Raw genomic sequence first — 21,853 nt, 5'->3', positions numbered from 1 at the left:
TTTGGGAAGATAAATATGTTTTTTTATCATCTATCTCGTTGTGTAGTCAAACAATGGATATAAGCAATGGATATAACTTGTAAACAGTTTTCTTTGTCTATAAGAGATGGATTATGTACTATCTTGCTTTCTAACCAAAGCCTGCGGAGACGTGCTCGCAGGGGTTATTCGTATCTAAAACATCTCAAACAGAAAAAAATGATTCTTTTGTACAATTATACACAGTGACCTCAAAGGAAATAATACACTCGTGTTCATCTTCTGTCAGTTTGACTTGGCGAGACTGCTAAGTAGACACAGACGTGTAGATAAAACTCAGGGTTCAACAAATTTGAGATCACCCACGACAATGGCAAATCCAATCTGGGTTCAATTCCGTGGATGCGAATAAGCTTTACTCTTGTCTTTGATGATGAGCAATGTAGGGAGTGTCTGTCAGGTATAGCCGTCATGCTATTCTTACCTGTGCTGTTTAGTTTCTCCAACACACCACCTTGAGAATCACTTTCAGTGAGTTGTGGCACATCCTCCAGCAACATATTCGAGATCTGCTCAACAATTAAGGATTCATCCATAAAGACCTGAGGCAACAGAGCTTTGAGTGCATCATGTAATGTGAGGTACATTCCTGCAGTTGCATGATCATTAGTGGCTGAGCAACTATTTATTTCTTGGTAAACTATCACTGAAACAACAAATAGCCATCATAAACTCCAAACGTCCAACCATGCAATCAACAATATTGTAATCCTAGTAGATAAATCATTGTTAACAGAAACAGATTTTTGTTTCTTTAGTAAAATGGTATTTGGAGCGTGAAAGAGACATGAACACAGGTGAAAATGCACAAGTCAGTGTTCGGTTATTAGGAGCTTTAAAATAAGCAAACAATATGTTACAAATAAAAAAATAAAAAAAATCAAGCTAACTACATTTGTAACCGTAAACCCAGTTCCCTGCTCATTGACTAAAATTTGAAAGGAGTGCAACTTTCTTTCTAGTAATTTAGGGTTTAAGGATGTGGATAAACCTACTTTATCTTTATTATGTGTTGCCAAGTTTCATGCATGCCTCACCTTGGCTTTCTTTTTGTCTTCAACAGATGGGTACGCCCTCCACCAGTGTCAGCAAAATATCAGTGCATGGACTAGGTACTGGCCCAAATGCTCCAGCAATATACTAACCGATACCCTGTGTTGTGACTTGGCCTTCTTTTTGGTATTTTAATGTAGAAAAAAACTATAATTCCTCATTGCACAGAAACTGAATGTCATGATTAAGGGTAAAATTAAGTAACATGAGTTTCCTTACATCCATGGAAATTATAGCAGTTGAAAGAAACATTTGCTAGAAATCTAAAGAAAACATAGACTTACATATATAAGCACAAACAGGAACATAAAGCTAGGCGCAATATTCTTTTTGAAAATTAAAGTTATGCTTACTCCACACCTTCATTATTGCAGATCTCAATAGGTTGGTTCAGATAAGAGATCAGTTCCCAACTGTTAACTGGAGTTGCATCTGTTAAATCATCCAGATCCTCCTCTACATTTCGTACATACAACCGAACAGGAATTCTGCCTGACCAGAGCTTCAATAATAAGAAAAGGTCAAGCCTCACCATGATTTTACATGAAATCAATCTGTTCTACGTACCATAAAAGGTTTATTTTAGAGACAAACAGAACAAGAACAAACATAATGTTTGAAAGCAGTTATTAGATATGCATGCTCAAAATAGCCCATGAACTCTTACTAGCTCAGCAATAATAGATATATTGTTCTTGGATATGGTTAACAAATGACGTCTCCATGTCATTTCTCATGATTCCCAACAAATTGGCCATCCAGCTGAATTTTCAATTCTTTGATATTTTGAGTTGTTTTAATATATTCCCATACCTACCTATTGCACACACACAAAAAAAGGGAGGAAAAGATACCTGTTCGGCTTGGTCCTATAATATCAGCATCACTCCCCTGATTAGGCTGCATTGAGGAAGACTCAATTCTTGCTATACACTCTTCCATTGCTGTTCCAAGTTTGAGTTTAGATGAAACTCGACAATAGCCTCCCATGTTGGCTGCTGCAAATTAATGTTAGAAAAACTTAACAATAAAAGAACATCATAGTTCTGAAACTTTTCTCTTCAGCACAATGAATAATATCCAAGTTTATCAAATGTCATTTCATTTTTTTCTCAAAAAAATAAAACAAAAATAGGAAATGGAACTGCCACTTTTTCGTCAAACAAAAACAGCCAAATTTCAAATCTTGAACTGGATTATTAATTCCAGTCAGTAGTTACCTTTTCCAACACATTTCCACAGTTCCAACTGGTCAGACTGGGACATGTTCATTATATTCTTGCAGTTCCCATTGATTATATATGCTGCCTGTGTGCAAAAATTAGTACAACTTAGAACCCGAATGATGATGCAAGTGGATTGGCAGTTTTCTCAAGATTCTGAGGAAAAACACAATAATCATTTCACTGAATGGATAGCTATAAAAGTATGGAAAAAAAAAATGATGCATTCTAGAAGCTAAACTTGGATTTACCTATCAATCCAGCAAAAGACTAGGGCTGCGTTTGGCCTGCCTCAGAGATAGAGGCCTTCTTGAGGGGGTTTTATCAAAGAACAACTTACTGGGAAGAAGAAATGTAATTTGGCTACAACAGTTCTGAAATAGCTTATTACACACAAAAGTCACAAATTATGTCTGGTTATACTTAGATAAGATATAATTTTTAAAGAATAAATTACTAAAAACACCTTTACTAGTATATTGGGATTATAAAAATTAAAAACTAAAACGTGCCCACCATTGTATAGGATTAGGTGATCCCACAACACATAATTAAAACCGTAATTAACAATGGAATACTGCTTTAATGCACTACTTATTAGATGGGATGTTATCATATGAATATGACTTCATTAAGTAGGCCTGCATCAAAGTTGCAAGTAAGAGCACATTAAATGGGCCTACTATTTTAGAATTAGACAGATGCATGTTAGACGTTAGGAACACAAGAAAAGTGGGCCATGACTTTAGCATATTGCTTATTGGGTAGGTCCCATGTCAAATTTGTAAGCACATAGACGCACCCACATCAAATGCATAAGAAAATACAAGGTGGATCAGATTGTTTGTAACACAGGTGGGAGTATTGACCTTCTACTTACTAACATCCCAGTCTCAACTAACTAATTACACAATTTAACTTGCACTTTCTTAACTGAAAGTACTTGCTAAAGAAAGAATTTCAATAGCTAGTTAGTAAAAGAACTGAGCATGAAGTAACTTTAGGCTTACAAACTATCAACTTTCTCAAAACAAAGAACTAAATCAAAAGAAGACATGAATTACTAAATACCTAAACTAGAACTCCCAAAAGAGACTCTTTTTTTTTAGAGGGGTGTATCGCGATTCGAACTCGCAACCTAACGCACCTAATGTAAGTAGAATACCACTAGACCAAACGGCCATCGGTCCCAAAAGAGACTCTTGACTATTTTTAAAGAATAGAAACTAAAACAAGATATATTTTTTTCAAAAAGGATTTTGAATTTCCAAAAAATGGACAGATGTTAAAAGTAGGGGCTTTTGCTCCCCTTCCTCGAATATGAGTTTCCACAGTATTTGTCATACATATCCTGCATCGAGCAAACCATGTTGAAAAGAATTTATGAAGTTCAAAATGTCCACTTGGTTTGAACTATCACCATGATATGGAACGAGCTGCTTGACATTGTGAATATAACCTGGAAGCTGCAACATAATAGCATTTTTGTTAATCTCTCGAAAACTTCCTCAAAATTCTACAAAATTTTAAAGGCTCTTTGGAGTAATTCATGAACTCTACAATCAAGCTTCCTTCATGTTTTGGGACATCAAATATGAGCTCTATGTCCCATCTCCTTGACTCTCCCCTTGATGAACTCTCACTTGGGCACTCTTAGGTGCAATGTCATGGATAGAGTTTCAGAAATCAATTCTAAGACCTCTTTGTCATTCCCTTGATTCTCCCACAGGTACTCTTTCACTTTGGGCACTCTTAAGTGTGACATCATGAAATGGGCTCTGGAAATCTTCTTTAGTTTCATTCTCTTCAGCCTGTGATGACTACACAACAAGTTAGCACAAGGATGCTTTGTCTTGCATTTTCAGTGATGCGATTTCATCACTAGAATCCAGATTTTCAGCATGTGGTGCAGCCGGTTCTCCACCTCGGTAAATGTTTGGTGCCGTTGAAGCAATCTCCCAAGCATTAAGCATGACTGCACTAGGTCTAGTACCAGAACTGGATTTGTGAATGAAACCAGCAAATGACTTAGGAAACAGAGAAGAACAGAACAAAGTTTGAGCAAAAAGTGTTTTTTAAATGAAAAACTTACTATCGTTTGGTCTGCAAACAACAGACTTCCACAGAACAAAATACCAAAAGAAGGAATATGACTTCCTAAAAGCTTTTTATATTAAAACGCTATAAAAGGCTATTTGATTGATTTTTCTTCTTGCTTTCTAAGAATAACAGCTAGTGGAATTTGAATTTCCAAGACTGAGATGATACTAAAAGTATGACATCCGAGGCTCTTTATTGTTTTTACTGAATATATATTTCTGCGGGACCGCATAACTAATAGAGCTAATAGTCGAACTTCTCTTAAAATATAAAAATAGAAGAAGATGTTATAGGTGATTCAAAAATCAGGACAATTTCCGGAAAAGTATTTACAGAAGCCTTTTACATTTGATCCATAATCGCATTGGTTATCCTGTCAATTTTTCAGTATCAATAGCTTTGAACGAAGAGAGGTTAAAATGACCATCCATCCTTCATATCTTCATCACTTCAAAAAATAGCCAGAAAAGGAAAACTTCCAAAGAAATGAAGAAAAAAGAAAAAACTTGACTTTGAAGCAGCCAATGTTCACAGGCCACAAAAAAGTAAAAAAGAAAATTCAAAGTCAAGCAATTCAAAGAAGCCAATTCTAACCTCTTTTAATGAGTTGATGAAGCTCCACTTTAAACAGTCTTCACCATCACAAGGCGTCAAAGTCTCTGTAGGATATCCTCTAAAATGAACCTGCACCCTCAGTCTGTTAGTTAGATTTTCATGGAGGAATGGAAAGAGCAAAAGGAATTTCTAATATTAGTCATGGAATGTAGTCAATCTATGGAACCCTTTTTCATCTGGTTCATCTCTAGCTCACCACAGGACATTCTCCATTCAAGCTTTCAAGTGTACTACAATCTTGGACACTGCAAATCTCTTTTTATTTGAATTGAATCAGATACTAGAGTAAGTCTGAATAAACTTGACTTAAACTGGTCATGCCACAAAAAAAATCAAGAGATTAAAACCATTTTTATCTCATTTCTTGTTCAATCTTAATATGAGGAAACCCCACAGGGAAGATATATTGGGGTTTGATCTTCATAAATGCAGAGTGATCATGCTTGTGAAACAAAAAAAAAGCTTGTGGGTCCACAAGTTACCTTCTCTTTTCAATAAACAACTGCCTCCTCAAGGGGCAAAAGAAATTACATGCAGATGATTAGCCAACTTTAGTACCCAAAAGATAATCATCTCTCCCACAAAGAATAGCTTTTCTCAAAGATCTAGGGCCTCAACATCGGAACACAAAAACAATACACAGGATGAATGAACAGCACAAGCATAGGAAGCTGTAGCAAAAGCAAGAAAACAGGCTATTGAAAATCACATTAAAGTAACCAAAACCACCAACCGTAAGATTCCAAGGCCTTTCTGGTTCTGCACATAGAAGGTCAAAGAGAACCCCGATAGGTATATACCTGAAAACCATGTAGAGAATATATCTGCTTAAGAATATTTTCATATCGATGAGGTCATCCACTAGTAATGAGTTAACCTAAAGAATTCCATTTTGAAACTACAACCAAACAATGTTCTAGGTACAGACGAAATGTACCACTTCAGTGGTAGCCCTTTGTAGTCGAACCAAATAGTGTCAACGCCAGGAGGAAGCGAGCTGTTAAAGTGAGGCTTTAAAAGAGGAATCAATAACGGAAGGTACCCAAGCCGAGGACCCATAACCTGTGATGAGCATTAGATTAGAACAACAATGCCCTCAAAATTCACGTGATAACATCATTAAAACAATGATGATTAAAATTCATTTTGAGAACAACAACAACAATAATAATAGAAATCAAGAGCAGAAAAATTCAGAACGAAAATCATGATAAGTAGGAGCAGCAATGGAATAGCAACCATGCCCAATTCGACTTGTCCCACAGGGAAGCAACCGCTTCAGAAAGAAACTTAAAATGGTACTCAAACACGTCCAATTAAAAAGAAAAAATATAAAAAAAGAGCAAGAGTCTCAAATGCAGCTGCAATTAATCCTCGCAAGTAACAAAAAAATGAGCAGCAAAAACAAGACGAGAAATATGAAGAATGAGTGAGACAACTGCATGTTAACAAAATGAAAGAAATCAACACTAGAAATGCAGGGTAAAGGCGATTAATGATCACCAGGAAGAGTGGAGGAGGAGTGAGGGTGGTAATTTCAGATCCATCAAGATGGATCTGAAGAGGAATTGCAGCCCCCCAGACGAGCCTCTGAGCGTCTGTGCCGAGATCCATGAACGAAATTTCGTATGGTCAAAGAGCGGGATCCTGCAGCGTCTCAATATTCCTTTCCACTTGATCGGGTTTTGCCCAATTTTGTCATTTTCCACCGAGTTAAGAGAGAAGGGAAGAGTTTCCGGATCCTCCAGGTCGATTTGCCGTCTCACGTATCAACTCCGGAGTCTGGTGTGCGATGGAGTAAGAAAGAAGTATAGATTAATTATAATATAAGCAAAATCGCGTTATACTTTAGATTATTTAAGATTATTTGAAGGTTTTACCAAGTAAATTTTAGTTTAGTACACGAAAGCAATCCACAAAGTAAGTTCTTGCTAAAACACTTTTTATTCGTATTATTGGTGTGGTTATTACTCTAGGAAGAAGCAAGAAGCCGAACCAGAGGTTTTCTCCTCAACTTGGTACTGGTTTCCTAGATCAGATGCACATACTGTATCATCGAAGTTATATGCTATCCCCGCAAGCTTGGGAAAGGGCACGGAGGCCGTCCATGTGTTTTACATTACAAATAGGCTGACATTGACTCGCCACGTTTTAAGAAAGCCCAAAAAGAGACTCTTTACTTTCTGGCTCGTCTGATTTTGCCGTGAATTCGCCACTCTTCTTCATTCCTGTTTGTCTTCCAATCGGAGCGTGACAAGAGGTTAGAACGGAGAGTTCTAGATTGTGAACTGTTTCTGTAGATTCAGTTAATCAAGATATATAATTGCTGTTTCAGTTCTAGCATCAAAATCGTTCTTTCGTTCTGTTCTATGCCTTGTGTGACGTGTTTCGTGGGATTGATCTCAATGCTGTGGAGGGTGTTGCTCTGTCTCGCCGAAGCTGCGGCGGATCTCTTGACGAACAGGCTCTGATTCTCAGGCGATTGTATCTCAATTCTTGAACCTCTCTCTCTCTCTCTCTCTCTCTTCAATTTGCTTCCTTTTCTTTTCTTGGTGATTTGTCCAAGTGATCATAGCCCTGGCTTGAGGGACGAATACGACCCATTTGGAGGTGAAGGGCGAGGTGTTTCAGACTTTCAGGTGAGTGATCTATCCGTTGCCTTATCTGTTCTCTCTTTCAATTCATATCATCCTAGAAGCATTTTTTTTTCTATTCTACCAGATATAAAGACATTTCCTTGTGCAAATATTTCTTCAAGTTTTGCCGTTTTGCTGTTTGCCTCAGTGTTCTTCATTTCCCCTCTCTTTCTTGCTGGGAAAGGGATATAGACAACTGGGTCGGCGCTGCTGATCGGAAAAATAAAGAAAAAGAAGTTCTCTTTGAATTTTGGGGATGACTAAATTGCGAAGTAATTGTTGGGCTAATGTAAGTACCTAACAAACAGATCCATGGGTTTGGTTTTCGTCTGTTCATGTTTTTTCTATTGAGAGACTTCAGCCACCTCAAAACTGATCCACATAAGCTGGTTACACGTTATCCTCATTCTCCTTCCATTTGAATAGGATAAGTCAGCTGCTTTCCACCGTAGCAGACGAGCAAAAGTAATCCACAGCCCAAATTCGATCCATCTGTTCTTTTATTCTTGACGTTTGTTTGAAAGTTTGGATTAACTTGATTGAAATTTTCCAGGTTGACCCGAAATGGGTGGAGACTGCTATGACCATGGGAAGCCGAGAGAGCAAATCAGGAGCTGTAGCAGGCGGCCTAGAGAGCGACCAAGATACAGGAAAAACGATTTGAAAGACCACAAAATGCCCAGGCAAATTGCAATACATTCTCTCAGCTAGAGTGCTCCTCTGATCAAAGCTAGGAAACCCATGCCAGGTCCCAGATTCAAGATTCAGCTTCACCCTTCCGACCCATTTACGATGACTACGGTTGGACAACAAGATACTCAGACAAGGCTACTCAAAACTGAGGATCCCAATTGAAGTGAGTCGGCGGTTGCAAGAGGAGCCGCGAGACAGATTCGCGTATTCACCATTAATGGCGACTGGTTCCCATTATCTTTTGCGCCATCAGCGAATCTAAAAAAGCTATCGGTGCCAACAATGGACGCCGTCGGGCTTGGCTCTTCAGTCGCTCGCTCTGGAGGTGAAAATACGAAGCCCTTTTTCGCCACCCACAGATGTATCTGGCTTCTGCTTAACCAACCAAACATTTTTTTCCAGGGATTTCCTTGAGTAAAACGATCGATTCGAGACAAAGACGGTGTCTGAAATCCGACAACATGCGCGTTATACCAATTCGTATGCGATTTATATTAAGATCTTTGGAGGCATGGACGAGTGTCATACGATGTAGGACTTTTAAATCTCTATAGGGATGGTAATATCTTTCGTAATAAAACAAAGAATGTAAACAGTAAACAGCTTTAAAAAGCCCTCTTCCGGACGGCCTCGCTCGCTTCAATTCTCCTGCGCTACTGGAGTGGAGAAGCCGGGAGGTATACAACCATAGGTGACACGATGGAGGAGTTGCAGGCGCTCAGACACAAAGCCTCGGAGCTCCTTCTCATGGAAGAATGGAAATCTTCAATCTCTACGACCAATTTATCTATCTCTCTCTCCGAGACACGTTCAAACACCCATTCAGATCCTGACGACGAAAACGCCTTCAAGGTCAACAAGTCCCTCTGCCATGGCATTCAGTAATCGCGCCGAAGCACGATTGCGGTTAGAGGGAATTCTCCCACGCATTCGATGACTGCGAACGAGCCTTGGAATTAGAGAGCGGCCATTTCAAGACCCTCGTCTGCAAAGGTAAGATTTTGCTTCATCTCCATTGCTACTCGAAAAGGTAAAAAGGTGGTGGTAGTAAAAGGTACTGAGAAAAAGATTTCTTAGACCATCCTTTTGGGCCGTTTTTGTGGAGTTATTGCATCGGAGAGATCGATGAGGAGACTAGGCAGGCGAATCCCTGAAGTGGTAACGTTGGTGGAAAATGCAGGGAGAGGCAACCAGAGCAGACGACAGGTTGCTGAAACAGTTGTTAGAAAGGCAAAAGAAAAACGATGGCAGAACCGAGAGAATGCGTGAAGAAACAGGCAATGAAAACACTCTGCCTGGAAGTTTAGTTCTGGCATTTGTTTCCCTTTGTTTACTCTTTGTAACTAGTCAAAACTTATTTGGTTAAAGTGTCACTTGACCATGCTTAGTATTATTGAAAGTTTGCAGTCAGTTTGTGAATTTGATTGTTGTCTTGACCCTCTGCCATGGATTCACCAATGGGACATTGCAAAAAAGCACAGCCATCATCCCAGAGAAACCAGATTTCTGAAGCGGCAAACCCTTGTACAAGCGCATAAATGAGAGAATCCTCGTTTATTTCTGCTCATCTAAATGCCATTCTGATACTCTCTAGGAGCTGGAAAATAAAAGTCAAAAAGGAAAAAACTTCTAATCATTTGAGTAAATAAAATATTCTCATACATGTAACTTAGCTGGATGAGACCCAAGCTTCAAAACTGTATGAATTGCTATGAGAAAGCAAGCTTTTCCTAGGTGTCAGTGTTCATAGGCCAGACAACCGCACTTCAGTGATCAGGAATCTGAACTTCACTGTCGCTTGGCGATCATATGTCAGACAACCGCACTAGCTTATTGTAGAGGATCCGGTTATCCCTTGCTGTGTTGCTTTCTAACAGAGCACTCTGTACAAGTTCCTGATACCAAAGGCAATACACAGCACAACAGTATTACCAACACATCTTTCCTTGAAAACCAGGAACCACAATCACATTAAAAAAAACTCCAATACGAGTCAAATCCCCAGTAAACTAGAGAATGCTGAAAATCCTAAGAAAAAGCCCCTTACCTTGACATCTCTGTGGGAGAGGAACTTCCCCAAACTATGAATAACCAACCGCATATCTTCGACCTGCAAATAGGAACTTACAAATTTGTAATGGTCACAGACACAGTAGGTTTGCTTGAGAGAAAAATTAATTATCATATTACCTTTATGTAGCCCACCCTATTTCGATCGAAAAACCTAAATGCCTATTTCACAAACCCAAAATCTGTATCAGAACTTCAATAATTATGACAGTAATAGTATCCACAACAATAATAAGAACAATTAAATGATCGTTATTTCATTCATATGGTAAGTTATTTGACACCTGCAATAGCTCCTTATCAACCACTGCCTCCCTTCCAGTCGCAGCCGTGTTATTCTTGGACTCAACCTCTTGTTTTTCTTTTTGAACTTCAGCATTAGGTTGTTCATCTATCTTGCCATTTTTGTCTTGGCTCTTTTCCTCATCAACTGCTTTTACCTCATTCTTGACCTCAAGATCAGCTGTTTTGTCTTCATTGTTCTGCTAATACAGTTTTATCGTTAGTAAAAAATAGTGCATGGATTTAGTGCAGAAAAGAGTGGAAGTAGCAAGACTACAAGAGAATCCATAGTTTCGTTAAAAGATAGAAGGGAACCTCATCAGAAGCATCATTCATGTTCTGATCTTCATCAACATCTTCTTCTGGATCTTCCTCTGGATCCTCATCATCAGTTCCATCATCCATCTTGGAATCATCATCTAGCTTTGCACCAGAATCTTCCTCCTTGGGCATTGCCACATCCTCTGCTGAATTGGTGTTTCCCTGAATTCCTTGATCAGGTGATGTCTCTTTCTTTACAGGGGTGTCATCACTCAGTTTTGGGCGCTTTACTGAAGAAGACCCCTCTTTGTCATTTTCCTTCAGTGAAGAAGACTTCTCCTTGTCACTCTCTTTCTCATTATTCTCCTCTCTTTGTCTCTTTCTTTGATTTCTTTTCTTCACAAATCTTAATCGCAATTTCTAATAAATTGTATGTATCAGATCATATACACCAGTAATTAACAACTCAGAAACAATATAAGAGAGCATAAATACTATACAATTTCTGCTCAGAACATACCTCAAGAAATGCCAAAAGACGACAACCCATTTGATATTGAAGCATTTCATTTAGCGATTCTGCAAACAGGGATAGCTGCAGAATATGCCGGGACCCATCAAATCCAAAATACACAATTAAAGCACCAATTACTGATTTAAACACGGAGATGTAACAAAAGATTAACAGAAAAGAGTTTAAACCTCAAATGTTGACTCCTCAATGTCGTTGTCATTATACTCCAAAAGTGCATCCAGTGAGAGAGACAGTGACCGAAGCTGCAGGATTTTAATCCACAGTAAGATAACCATCATATTTTTGGTTAAAGAATACATAAAATCCAAAACAAAAAACCAACCAAAAAAAAAGTGCACTAGTACGGATAGGTAATACTGGTTCAACTAGTACAGCCACAAGGTTAACCCCTATCACTTCCACCTAGAAGGTATTTTAGATAAGGTACCTCTACGTAGGCCTTGAAAAGGTGCAACATTTTAACTAACACAATCTGAACTGTTTATTGTAAAGCAGGATGCAAATAAATGCCCCTGATCAAGTCAGCATTATTTAGATTATTCATAAAGGAATGATAACCCACATCAAGCTGGCATAGCCTACCCATCCATAGAGGAAATTTCCAGTTATAAACAGAGGTTCTGAATGAGAAATAGACCCACAATTGAATAAATTCACTCATTTGTATCATAGACTATCCGTGAATATCAGGCCTTTAAAAAGTGTAAATGACAAAGAAAAAACCTCTAGTCAAGTGGGAAAACACATTTAATTCTTCATCGTTCCATTTTTTTACACTTCTACACGTTGAAAAACCCACACAATCAATGGATATCAGGCCTTTAAAAAGGTGTAAATGAACAAACAAAATGCTTCCAGCCAAGTAGGAAAGCACATTTAATTCCTCACCTATTGACATCACTTATTGACCAGGCCAGCCGAAACAATTAAACAAGTTTAGTTTAGGTAGACAGACAGGTTTGGAAAATATTTGATTTTTAGGAAGACAACCCAGCCAAGCTTTTGGAACCAGTTCATCCAGGTTTAACTACTGAGCTGGCAAGTAGTAATGCAGCATTAGTATTAAGTTCCTTTACCAAAATCATTCTGGAACTGGTTCATCCAGGTTCAATTACTGGACTGGCAAGCAGCCAATGCAGTATTAGTATTAAGTTCCTTTACCAAAATCACAATTGACAAACCCACCTTCAAATCCTTGGTCCACTTTGTTTGCAGAAATAAACCAGGATGCTGAGGAGGTTCTTCATGCTTGATTTTTTCTTTTGGTTCTCCACTCAATTTTCTTTTGGATTCATCTCTGCTGACCTTCATTTTTCTCTCCTTCTCATCCTTTGCCTTTTCCTTATTGTCATTGTGACTGTCCTTCAACTCTTTGTCAGATTTCCGAACATCAACATTCATCTTAGTGTCTGCATCTCCTTTCTCAGACTTCGGTTCAATATCTGCTATGACAACTTCCACTTTCCCCTTTGAATCCTTGAATTCCTTTTCACTAGCAGGAGTTTTAGCCCCAGTAGTATGCATATCCCCGGATTTAGGTCCCTCATTCTGGGTCATTAGATCCTTTCCAGACTTTTTAACCTCAAGCGCCCGCTTGTCAGTTTTTTCACAGCTGCCTATCTCACCATCTTGCTTTTTATCACTGTTCTCAACCCTGACTTCACTCTCAGCAGTCTTTTTCTTTGCTACAACCCTTCTAATAATTTTCTTTTTTCCAGGAGTTTTGACCCCAGATTCCTGCACAGAAGCAGAAGAGGCTATCTCAGTTTGAGCTATATCCTCTGTTTTACCCTCCTGAGGGACTGCTTCCTTTTGAGCATGTGTCTCATTTTCAGTAACTTTCTCATTCTTCTGAACAGCTTTCCCTTTAACCTTTTTAACAATTCTCTTCCTGACAAAAGTCTTAACATCAGCAGCTTCAGCGGCACTCCCATCTTGCGTTTCGGGTTTCTCTGTTTGACTTTCAGTTTTACCAAGACTTTCCCCCTTTTTTTCATCCACTGGCTTACTCTCTTTAAACATGGGTGAACTATCATCATCATTACTCTTCTTCTCACCAACTTTCACTTTTAACTTCCGGATAATCTTCTTCTTCACAAGCTTCGGTGTGGTGCCAACAGAAGTGACACCCTCACCCTTTGTTTCTGACTGTGTTTCACTAGCATTCTGCCCCTTATCCTTCTGCTGAGTATCTGCATTATGTTCAACATCTTTGTTTTCATCTTTCACCATCTCCACTGTCTTCTTAGCATCATTTTTCTGATTAGCAGCCCCATCAAGGATTATTGTTTCTTCCTTAACATCTTTAACTTTTCCTTCAGTTTTTAAACCTTGAGCAGATTCAATCTCATGGTCAGATTTTGTGTGACCGCCTGCATAAAAAGCTAGTAGTTATCCATAATGATGATCAGGAATACAGCAGAGCAAAAATTTATGACACATTCAAAGACAAACAAACTGTTGGTACCTCTGTCACCATCCTTTTGCTCATTTGATTTCTGAAAACACCAAAAGAATGAGATGAGGGTTGTCAATTAAACCATTTCAGGAAATTTGAGAGTGAGCAAAAAAATTAATAGTAACATACTTTCTCCCTTTTCAATGAAATTAGTTGCTGTTCTCTCTCATCTTTGGCCTTCTTGAATGCAAGCCATTGGCTTCGCCATGAATCCAGTGAAGGAAGGCATTCTGATAAATTTGGAACAAACAATACAGTGATTTCTTTATGACTAAACAAACCATCCCTGCCAACTCTATCATAGTGTATCTGCACAACAGAAGCCAGATTAGAAACAGAAATATATATACGCCCCTACCAAGAGAATGGGAATAAAAGTTGCATGGCCATCTGGCATAAAAGTTGTGCAGTCAAACAGAACCGGTATCAAAGATGGATTTTGCATTTCAAGGAAGCACAGCATCTTGAACAAGATCAGATCCAAGAGGGAAAGAACAGGAGTGAGGGACCAGATAGAACTGGCACAGAAGTTGGGAGTATGCAATTGTAAGGAAAGGCAGAAAGAACAGTACCCAGATGCAAGAAAAGAAACCTAGAAAGAGCTTACCAAAGCACCAGAAAAAAGGAAAAAGAGCAAGCACAAAACCCTAGATTAGACCAATGACAAGAGCATTAAGTCTTGGTAGACAGATGGCTTTGATGGTGTTATAAACAAAAAGCACAATTGTAGCTGGCCTCTATAAAGAAAAGTTCAAATAGGCCTGTCACTGGACAAGAAAGCCTTGAATGGAGCTTTGCTGAGAGAAAGAGAAGAGCTCAGGAAAATAAATGGTGTCGATGAGGCTCACACACAAGGAATAACAGTCACTGCCTTGAAAATTATACAGAATGAAAAGAAGAAGAACAGACTGATAAGAAGAGAAAGATGTAGACAAAATTGTCAGACAGTGGAGACTTATGCATGTGTTGAAGTGAACATGAGAGGATAAAGGGACATGGATAATATGGTTAGGCATGACAAGTTGTGTCTTGTCAAAATGATATGAGAGGCCCTTCTCAAAAACAAAACAAAAAAATGATAAGAAAGGCAAAGCATGAGGAACATCAAATGAAATTAACCAAGAAATGAAACCAAGTTACATGGGTACTGACACTTCTAAGACCAAATACAAGGATTCACAATGTTCTTTAAAGAGCAAAAGAACAGAACCAAGCTTCTGATCTGACATACATGGTTACTGACACTTGTATAACCAAATACAAGGATTCACAATGTTTTTGAAAGAGCAAAAGAACAGAACCAAGCTTCTGATCTATCCCTTTCCCAAATAAGAAAAAAGAGAGATAATAATAAAAAAATAAATACAGAATAAATGAAAGTTTTTGGAATAAAATTAACCAAGAAATGAAACCAAGTATAGACATACATGGGCACTGACTCTTGATCAATTGTACAACCAAAAAAAGGGATTCACAATGTTCTTGAAAGAGCAAAAGAACAGAAGCAAACTTCTGATCTCCCACCACCCAAAAAAATAATAATAATAAAATAAAAACAGAATAAATGAAAGTTTGCCAAAGTTGGGATTGTATGATAATTAACGAACAAACGATTAGCACCAGAAAGGGAGTAGTATTATAGAATTTAGGAGTGGTAGATAAAATAGAAATGAACGACTAAAACAACTGTATGAGGCTACTAAACTGGCTTTTAGCAAATGGAAAAAAGGGAGAACCACAGAATTTAGGAATGGTAGATCAAATAGAAATGAATGACTAAAAACAGTATGAAGCTACTAACTCCGGCTGTTTAGCAAATGGCAACTGTCCCTAAAAATTGAAAGATAAAGGATAATATAACAATATTGACATTGTGAACCAATTGTAGCAAAGACTGAACCATAAGTAGCAAAAAATAAGAGACGTTTTGAGACACAAAATAAAAGGATTATGAACATAAACCTTAATTTTCACTAGTTCAAAGACATAGTCAATCAACAAACTCTTTAGGCATAAAAGGAAATTCAGAATCTAACATCCATAGACACAACACCCACCCACCCAATAAATTTCCCATAACACAGAAACGAAGAGGAACCCAATAGCTACAAAGCCAAAAAAAAAAAAAAACATTTATATATGTTCTAACATCAGTAAGTATAAGAAATGCAAGAATTATGTCATGTTTTCATTAGAAATAAAATAAAAAAACACTACTTAAACAACAAAATCAACCACGTGCAACAGATCCCAATATTTTATAAAGAAACAGAGTAAAATCATGCTACTAATACCTCGAGGAAGCGATTCCAGTGCTGGCAATTTTGCAAATCAAGCTGGACTACATCTTTGGTACACCTGGAAACAAGAAGCCTGCCACTGAGTTCTTCTCAAACATAAACTTTCTACTGATTGCATACATGAAGGTATAAAGGAAGCAGAAGACAACAATGAAGAAGAAGAAGAAGCACCTAAGAGCCGTTCGAATCAAGGAGGAATCATCAACCAATGGATCCCCACCATCTATAGTTGCATTCCAAGGGCCTCCTACAGCCAAGAAGGAACGATCCTTCCTAAGAACAGCAAACCTCAAGATACTATTAACATGGGCTATCCGGTCATCAGAAATTTTGCCTGCAGATAGCTCTTCCAGAGAAGTGCTACTGATTCCACTCATCAATAAAACCTGAAGAGAAGATAAAGTATGCTTTTCAACGAATGGAGAAGTACTTTCAATAGAAATCAAAAGAAAATATTTATATAGTGTGGAAGTTAACAACATATCTCATCACATAATAATAGCTTAATGTTACCATATTTTGAAGATCCAAAATTAAAAACATATCTGCTAAACATTTTGAAACAACATTCCATATATCTGAGCTAAGTATAATTCAAACAGTAACTACCAAACAAGCCATATTGTGGTGGCACGGCTGATAACAGCATTCAAATACAAAATACAATAGCACAAAAATTGACCACTCACAAGCTCCTACTGAGTCCATTCACTTGTAAACAAGCCATAAGCAATCCAAACGTCCTCGGAAGTTTAAATGAGAATCACCTTAGCATTCCACACGGTGAATCCAGACTTTGATTTCTCAGATTCTTCAGATGATGAGTCTGAGGTTGGTTCCTTGTCAAATTTATCATCTGCTTCGAGAAGCTCATGCTCAAAGCTGCCCCACTCAACATCAATATATATGACATCAGAAAGGGATCTAACCACTTGCCCACAGAAAACAATTAACAGAAGAAATCCCTCCATCAAGTAAACATGGAAAAATAAAAATTTATCAACCCAGACCTGAAATTCTCAATCCGTAATAGTAGTAAAAGACAGCTTAGAACAAACAATTCCATAATCTCAACCAAAAGAAACTAGACCTAAAGTAAAGTGAAAAAGGTACCTGACAGGAGTATGAAATGAAAAGCTCTGATTTCCATTTGGCCAGTGCACAACAAGCTGAAAAAAATTAAAGTATAACTGTTAAGGTGATATCTGTTTTAAGCTCTGTTTAATTACTCTCTTGCAAGTAAAAGAAATGAAAGACGGACCTTGGAAAATTCAGGAGATATGAAAAGTCTCGGATAATGTTTACTTATGGATAAATAATCCCTTTCAACATCCACCAGACAGGACTGGACAACCTGCCACATCACTCAATTTAACAAAGCGAAACCTGACAAGCAATCAGAAAGCAAAAAGGCAACGCAAGTCCAATACATAGAACAACAGCCACAAGAAAGACTAACATCCACATTCAAGAACAAATAGAACAAAACCAAAAGCAATTAATTTTTTATGAACCAAACACAAGAAAGAAAAGAAACAGGATCATACATTACATCCTCTTTCCAAAAAATCTTCTCTTAGAGAAGGCACTACTCCAACATTTCAAGAACAGACATGAACATCCAACATCGAGGCAACGGACAAATTCTAGAATCATCCCAAGCTAAGGATCAAAAAGCAAAATACACAAATTGATTTGTTTCAGACAATCAAATGCAAAGCAGTGACTCATACATATTTCATCGCTGTATCCCAAACATAAGATCAAAGTTTTCCAGCACAACCAAAGGAACTACAATCCTACTAATGCTCAGATAGAGAAGAGCACCTACAGGAGAATACCAAAAGATAGGAGTCAAAGAAGCAGACGAATGTATAGAAAGGCCCAAGAACTCTACGCCTGCCTAAGTCCTGTACATTATTCAATACTAATTTCCCAAGATGGTTTTACCTTGCAAACATATTCTCTCCTTTTTTCTTTAACGGGAGAATGACGCCTTCAGCATGACAGAGCAACACAGTTAGTTAAGAAGGCCGCAAGATAAAAGAAGCAGCGGTAGAGTAAATAGGAGACAAAAGAAGAAACACATTAAAGGTGGTCCACCTATGGGAAGCATCACGACGCAAGGGTGTATCTCTTCGTGGAGGTCTTTCTTCTCTTATCAAGGAAGAACCATGACGATCTCTAGCGCCTCTTGGTGGTGTTCGTTCACGCCTAAGTTCAGGTCCACGCTTGCGTTCACGTTCCCTCTCCAGTTCACGACGCTCTTGAAGGCGTTCCCGCTCTCTTTCTCTCTCCCTGTCTCGTTCGCGTTCCCTTTCCCTTTCCCTTTCCCTTTCTCTCTCTCTTTCTTTTTCTCTCTCACGTGCGCGCAAGTGCTCCCTTCGCCGTTCTTGCTCCCTTATCTCCAGTTCCCGACGAAGACCACCCCTATCATCGCCTCGCTCATCAAGTTTGGCACCTCCGACACTCATAAGACCAGAACGTGGTAAAGCCCCGCTTGGATAATCAGACTCAGCTGATATGCCATGAAATCCTTTCCCAGAAATGTAATCACGACCCGGAGGCAAGCTGACCCCATAACCACCTGTAGTAGACCCTTGTCTGTAGAGTAGATCATTCATGTTTCTCCTTGGAGCTGCACCCATAATTGATGAAGGGTGGGTTCCACCATAAGAACTACCCAGAAGAGGTAAACTGCGAGGATCAGCATCCAATCTTCCATAGGAGCTGACATCCTGGGGCCCATGACGAATTGTGCCCCCTCGTGTTGCAAGGTAATCAGCTGGTCTGCCAGAAATGCATATGCTACTTAGCTAGAAACAAAGCCATATTGTGCGGATTTCTTGAAAACAACGCCATTGGTGTGGACACCAGTGCTTGCAGAGGAACGATTAAGAGATACAAAGAAAGTTCAAAAGAGAGATTCCCAACTAAACTATTTCTAAGCAAGAGGAAACACAAAACGATTACACACACATTAACGACAAAGCAGCAAACATTATGCACAAAAAAAAAATCAGAAACAAAAAGAAACAAAAATCAAATGGAAGTTACCTAGAGCCCCCATCAAGAGTACCCGCTGCTAAAGAATGTCTCAAATCAGAGCCAGCTTGTAGTGATTGAGCCTTCACCATTTGCTGTTGCCGGAGCAATGATGCCTAGTAAAACAATTTTACTACATCAAATTCCCAATAAATTGAAAGTACTGCATAATAAACATGTCAATCAATCACTGTGTACCTGATCAATGTGGTCATGCATCTCAGACTGATGCAATAACTCAAATAAATTAGAGGTCAGTCTACCAACAAAAAAAAAAAGGCTAACAAAGAATAAACTAAAACTAGAAAAATAAGAAGGATATCATGTATACCAGACCAAGGCCAACAGGATCACCATATCTTCTAGTCTGGTCACCTGGCAACTCTCTCCCAATATAAGAGTTAGGCTGATCACTGTAATGACGTCTGTCCACCGAAGAGTAATCAGTAACCTTTGGAGCAGAGAAGTGGTCATTTTTGTGGCCATATTTTGATGAAGAGACATAGTCATCATTCTGTAATCCCAGACCAGATCCTATAGCACCAGTAGCATAACCAGGTGTCTCTCCCAGAGCTGATCCATATCCAGAACGACCCTGAAGTGAAGAACCCGCTCCCTTGGCACCCATCGCGGCAACCTGCATAAGAATATATGCTCCTTAATAATTTAATATGAACTTAAGCATCTCTATGTGAACATAGACCAAAAACTAAAGTTCACCAGAAACTGAAGGTAGATATTATTCTAAAACCAGAAAAAATGATCATAGATCAGAACAGTAGTAGACGAAAGTAACAACGAATGATGGCGGCAAGAAAATGAATGAAAAGTTAGTACCTGTTGACTACCACTCAAAGCAGATCCTCCATAAACAGAGGAATACTGTCCTCCGTAATGAGTCTCAAGTGGGGCATGGCTTCTATATCCACCCATATCCACATCTTGTGAAGAAACCAACATCGATGCATGTCGAGAATGCTGGGAACTTCCATCAACACCACCAGCAGAACCTCCAGAGTAGCCAGTTGCAGACTAAAACAGACAGTAACGAGTCATCGTCACATATCACTATTGCCAAGATGACAAAAACAAGCTAGTACATATTACAGTTACAAAGTGTTGGATGTTATAATATAGTGAGAAGTATATTGTGGATTTTGTTTTTACTAAATAATAGCTTACAGCTTGTCCATATGGTTGTTGCGCTCCATAAGACTGTTGGCCATATGCGCTATTCCCCCTTGAAGAGTACATTTGCTTTTCCCTGAAAACCAAAAGTTCATACACAGGAATAAGCTTCTTGCTCATCGTAACCTGGTTGGGAGAAAGGGAGAAGTGGATATAAAGAGAGAATGTGTATGATATGAACATGGTGAAAACATTGGTACTTGTATTAGCAGGAATAGTACAGCGCTTTCCCAATAGGTAATCCAAAGGTGATCTCCAGTTGCTATTTCATGTAAATGATGACTTTTTTAATTGAAAATATAGTCGGTACATGGGCTAATGGCGAGCTAAAGTAGCCAACCGATGAGAGAAATTTTAAATCTTTATCTGAGATAACTTTAAACATTATCTTCTTTATATTTATAAATTTTAACCCGAAAGCTTGATTTGAGCAGGTTTTAACCATAGCAAAATAGCTCTGTAATCCTTTCCGGTTCGTGTCATATCAACTGCCAAAGCAGCGGAACATATACTCTCAAACATCAGTGAAAATAAAATCAGGGTATCCCATTGAACCATCCATACCTTAAAAACCTTTCGGGTACAAATGATGCCACTGGCAACAATGAAGCAAAAAATTTTTTTTTTTAAGCCGGTCAATCAGGTACGTAACAAGTGCAAGCTAAGCTCGCACGAGCAATGAGCTCGAATATGTCTACAACCCAAAATCATCAACTTTCTATCCAGCATAAGCACGACGAAGAACCCTCTAAAAGTGAGAAAGCCGAAGAAATTTCCATGCCAAAAAACTAAAAAAACACTTACATAGATCAATGCAACTGATAGTAACCCACCCACAGTTTCTAAATTTTCAACATCTTTCTGCATTACAGCATTAAAAAACAAGACCCGAAACAGAATTCCGGTATAAACAGATACAGAGTGCGAAAGAACGACTATCTCTGGTGAGCAAGAATAAAGGAAGCGGTAAAAGGTGCAGTACGTTTGTTTATCTGTGTGCTCGCATTAAATCGCAGAAAAATGGATAAAAAGCGCTAAACGTGCGTACCGCGAGTAAGAAACCCTAGAACAGAAGCTGTGCCGGCAATGGAAAACGAGGTGACAAGGCACCCTTTCTCCCAAGAGGTCAAGGGGTGTAGTAATAAGACTTGGGAGAGAAACCTTGCAAGCCCCCCCTTATAAGAGCCGAGGTATCACATTGTCTTTTACCCCGTCTTCTGATATCAGATAATTAGAACCGTGAAAGTGCTGATTCGACCATTGGATCGTTCAAGCATGGTGATCATCAACGGCTGGGATAGAATAACTATTTTTATCCAAGTTAGAGGTTGACTCGTATTGTATATTCTCTATTT

General features: G+C 38.6%; 2 protein-coding genes and 1 long non-coding RNA gene across 6 annotated transcripts; 1 reads left to right on the top strand and 2 right to left on the bottom strand.

Moving 5' to 3' along the window:
* Positions 1 to 123: 123 nt before the first annotated feature.
* Positions 124 to 6,809, bottom strand: LOC137936336 (autophagy protein 5-like). Of its 2 annotated transcripts, none has more exons than XM_068780928.1 (8): positions 6,534 to 6,809; positions 5,968 to 6,092; positions 5,764 to 5,830; positions 5,010 to 5,099; positions 2,313 to 2,400; positions 1,947 to 2,090; positions 1,453 to 1,584; positions 124 to 628 (listed from the first exon to the last, which is right to left on the bottom strand). In XM_068780928.1, exons 1-8 carry the CDS (start codon positions 6,642 to 6,644, stop codon positions 255 to 257), a joined length of 1,131 nt encoding a protein of 376 aa, XP_068637029.1. In that variant the 5' UTR covers positions 6,645 to 6,809; the 3' UTR covers positions 124 to 254. The 2 variants fall into 2 exon arrangements, with proteins under 2 accessions (XP_068637029.1, XP_068637030.1); XM_068780929.1 differs by having other exon boundaries at positions 1,947 to 2,087.
* A 227-nt stretch (positions 6,810 to 7,036) lies between these two features.
* Positions 7,037 to 8,797, top strand: LOC137937757 (uncharacterized). 3 transcript variants are annotated; one of them, XR_011109650.1, is made up of 5 exons: positions 7,037 to 7,290; positions 7,366 to 7,669; positions 7,815 to 7,955; positions 8,093 to 8,131; positions 8,220 to 8,797. It is a non-coding gene; the product is annotated as an uncharacterized lncRNA (long non-coding RNA). The 3 variants fall into 3 exon arrangements; XR_011109649.1 differs by having other exon boundaries at positions 7,037 to 7,669; XR_011109651.1 differs by lacking the exon at positions 8,093 to 8,131 and having other exon boundaries at positions 7,037 to 7,669.
* A 1,091-nt stretch (positions 8,798 to 9,888) lies between these two features.
* LOC137937756 (protein SHORT ROOT IN SALT MEDIUM 1-like) lies at positions 9,889 to 21,624 on the bottom strand. Its single transcript, XM_068782912.1, has 23 exons — positions 21,547 to 21,624; positions 20,493 to 20,574; positions 20,148 to 20,342; positions 19,642 to 19,947; positions 19,509 to 19,535; positions 19,323 to 19,426; positions 18,369 to 19,055; positions 18,216 to 18,261; positions 17,527 to 17,619; positions 17,379 to 17,434; positions 17,033 to 17,147; positions 16,437 to 16,651; positions 16,260 to 16,323; positions 14,095 to 14,274; positions 13,975 to 14,005; positions 12,693 to 13,879; positions 11,675 to 11,749; positions 11,493 to 11,567; positions 11,027 to 11,392; positions 10,714 to 10,911; positions 10,550 to 10,591; positions 10,407 to 10,469; positions 9,889 to 10,254 (listed from the first exon to the last, which is right to left on the bottom strand). Exons 2-23 carry the CDS (start codon positions 20,562 to 20,564, stop codon positions 10,165 to 10,167), a joined length of 4,287 nt encoding a protein of 1,428 aa, XP_068639013.1. The 5' UTR covers positions 20,565 to 20,574; positions 21,547 to 21,624; the 3' UTR covers positions 9,889 to 10,164.
* Positions 21,625 to 21,853: the final 229 nt, after the last annotated feature.

This window comes from Aristolochia californica, unplaced genomic scaffold (genome assembly GCF_029961685.1).
Source record: "Aristolochia californica isolate CCGP_79_NKW_82.1479 unplaced genomic scaffold, dmAriCali1.0.hap1 SCAF_7, whole genome shotgun sequence".
NCBI lineage: Eukaryota > Viridiplantae > Streptophyta > Magnoliopsida > Piperales > Aristolochiaceae > Aristolochia > Aristolochia californica.
Note: the sequence above shows the minus strand (reverse complement) of the source record. Positions and strands in the feature narration are given on the sequence as shown.

Coding starts and splice junctions, on each gene's coding strand:
- LOC137937756 (XM_068782912.1), bottom strand. CDS start 20,564: ATGTACTCTTCAAGGGGGAATAGCGCATATGGCCAACAGTCTTATGGA. Junction 17,148..17,378: donor TCATTTCATACTCCTGTCAG/GTACCTTTTTCA, acceptor TGAGTGGGGCAG/CTTTGAGCATGAGCTTCTCG. Junction 16,652..17,032: donor TCACCGTGTGGAATGCTAAG/GTGATTCTCATT, acceptor TCTTCTCTTCAG/GTTTTATTGATGAGTGGAAT.
- LOC137936336 (XM_068780928.1), bottom strand. CDS start 6,644: ATGGATCTCGGCACAGACGCTCAGAGGCTCGTCTGGGGGGCTGCAATT. Junction 2,401..5,009: donor TCATCAACTCATTAAAAGAG/GTTAGAATTGGC, acceptor TTTTGCACACAG/GCAGCATATATAATCAATGG. Junction 1,585..1,946: donor TATAGGACCAAGCCGAACAG/GTATCTTTTCCT, acceptor AGCTCTGGTCAG/GCAGAATTCCTGTTCGGTTG.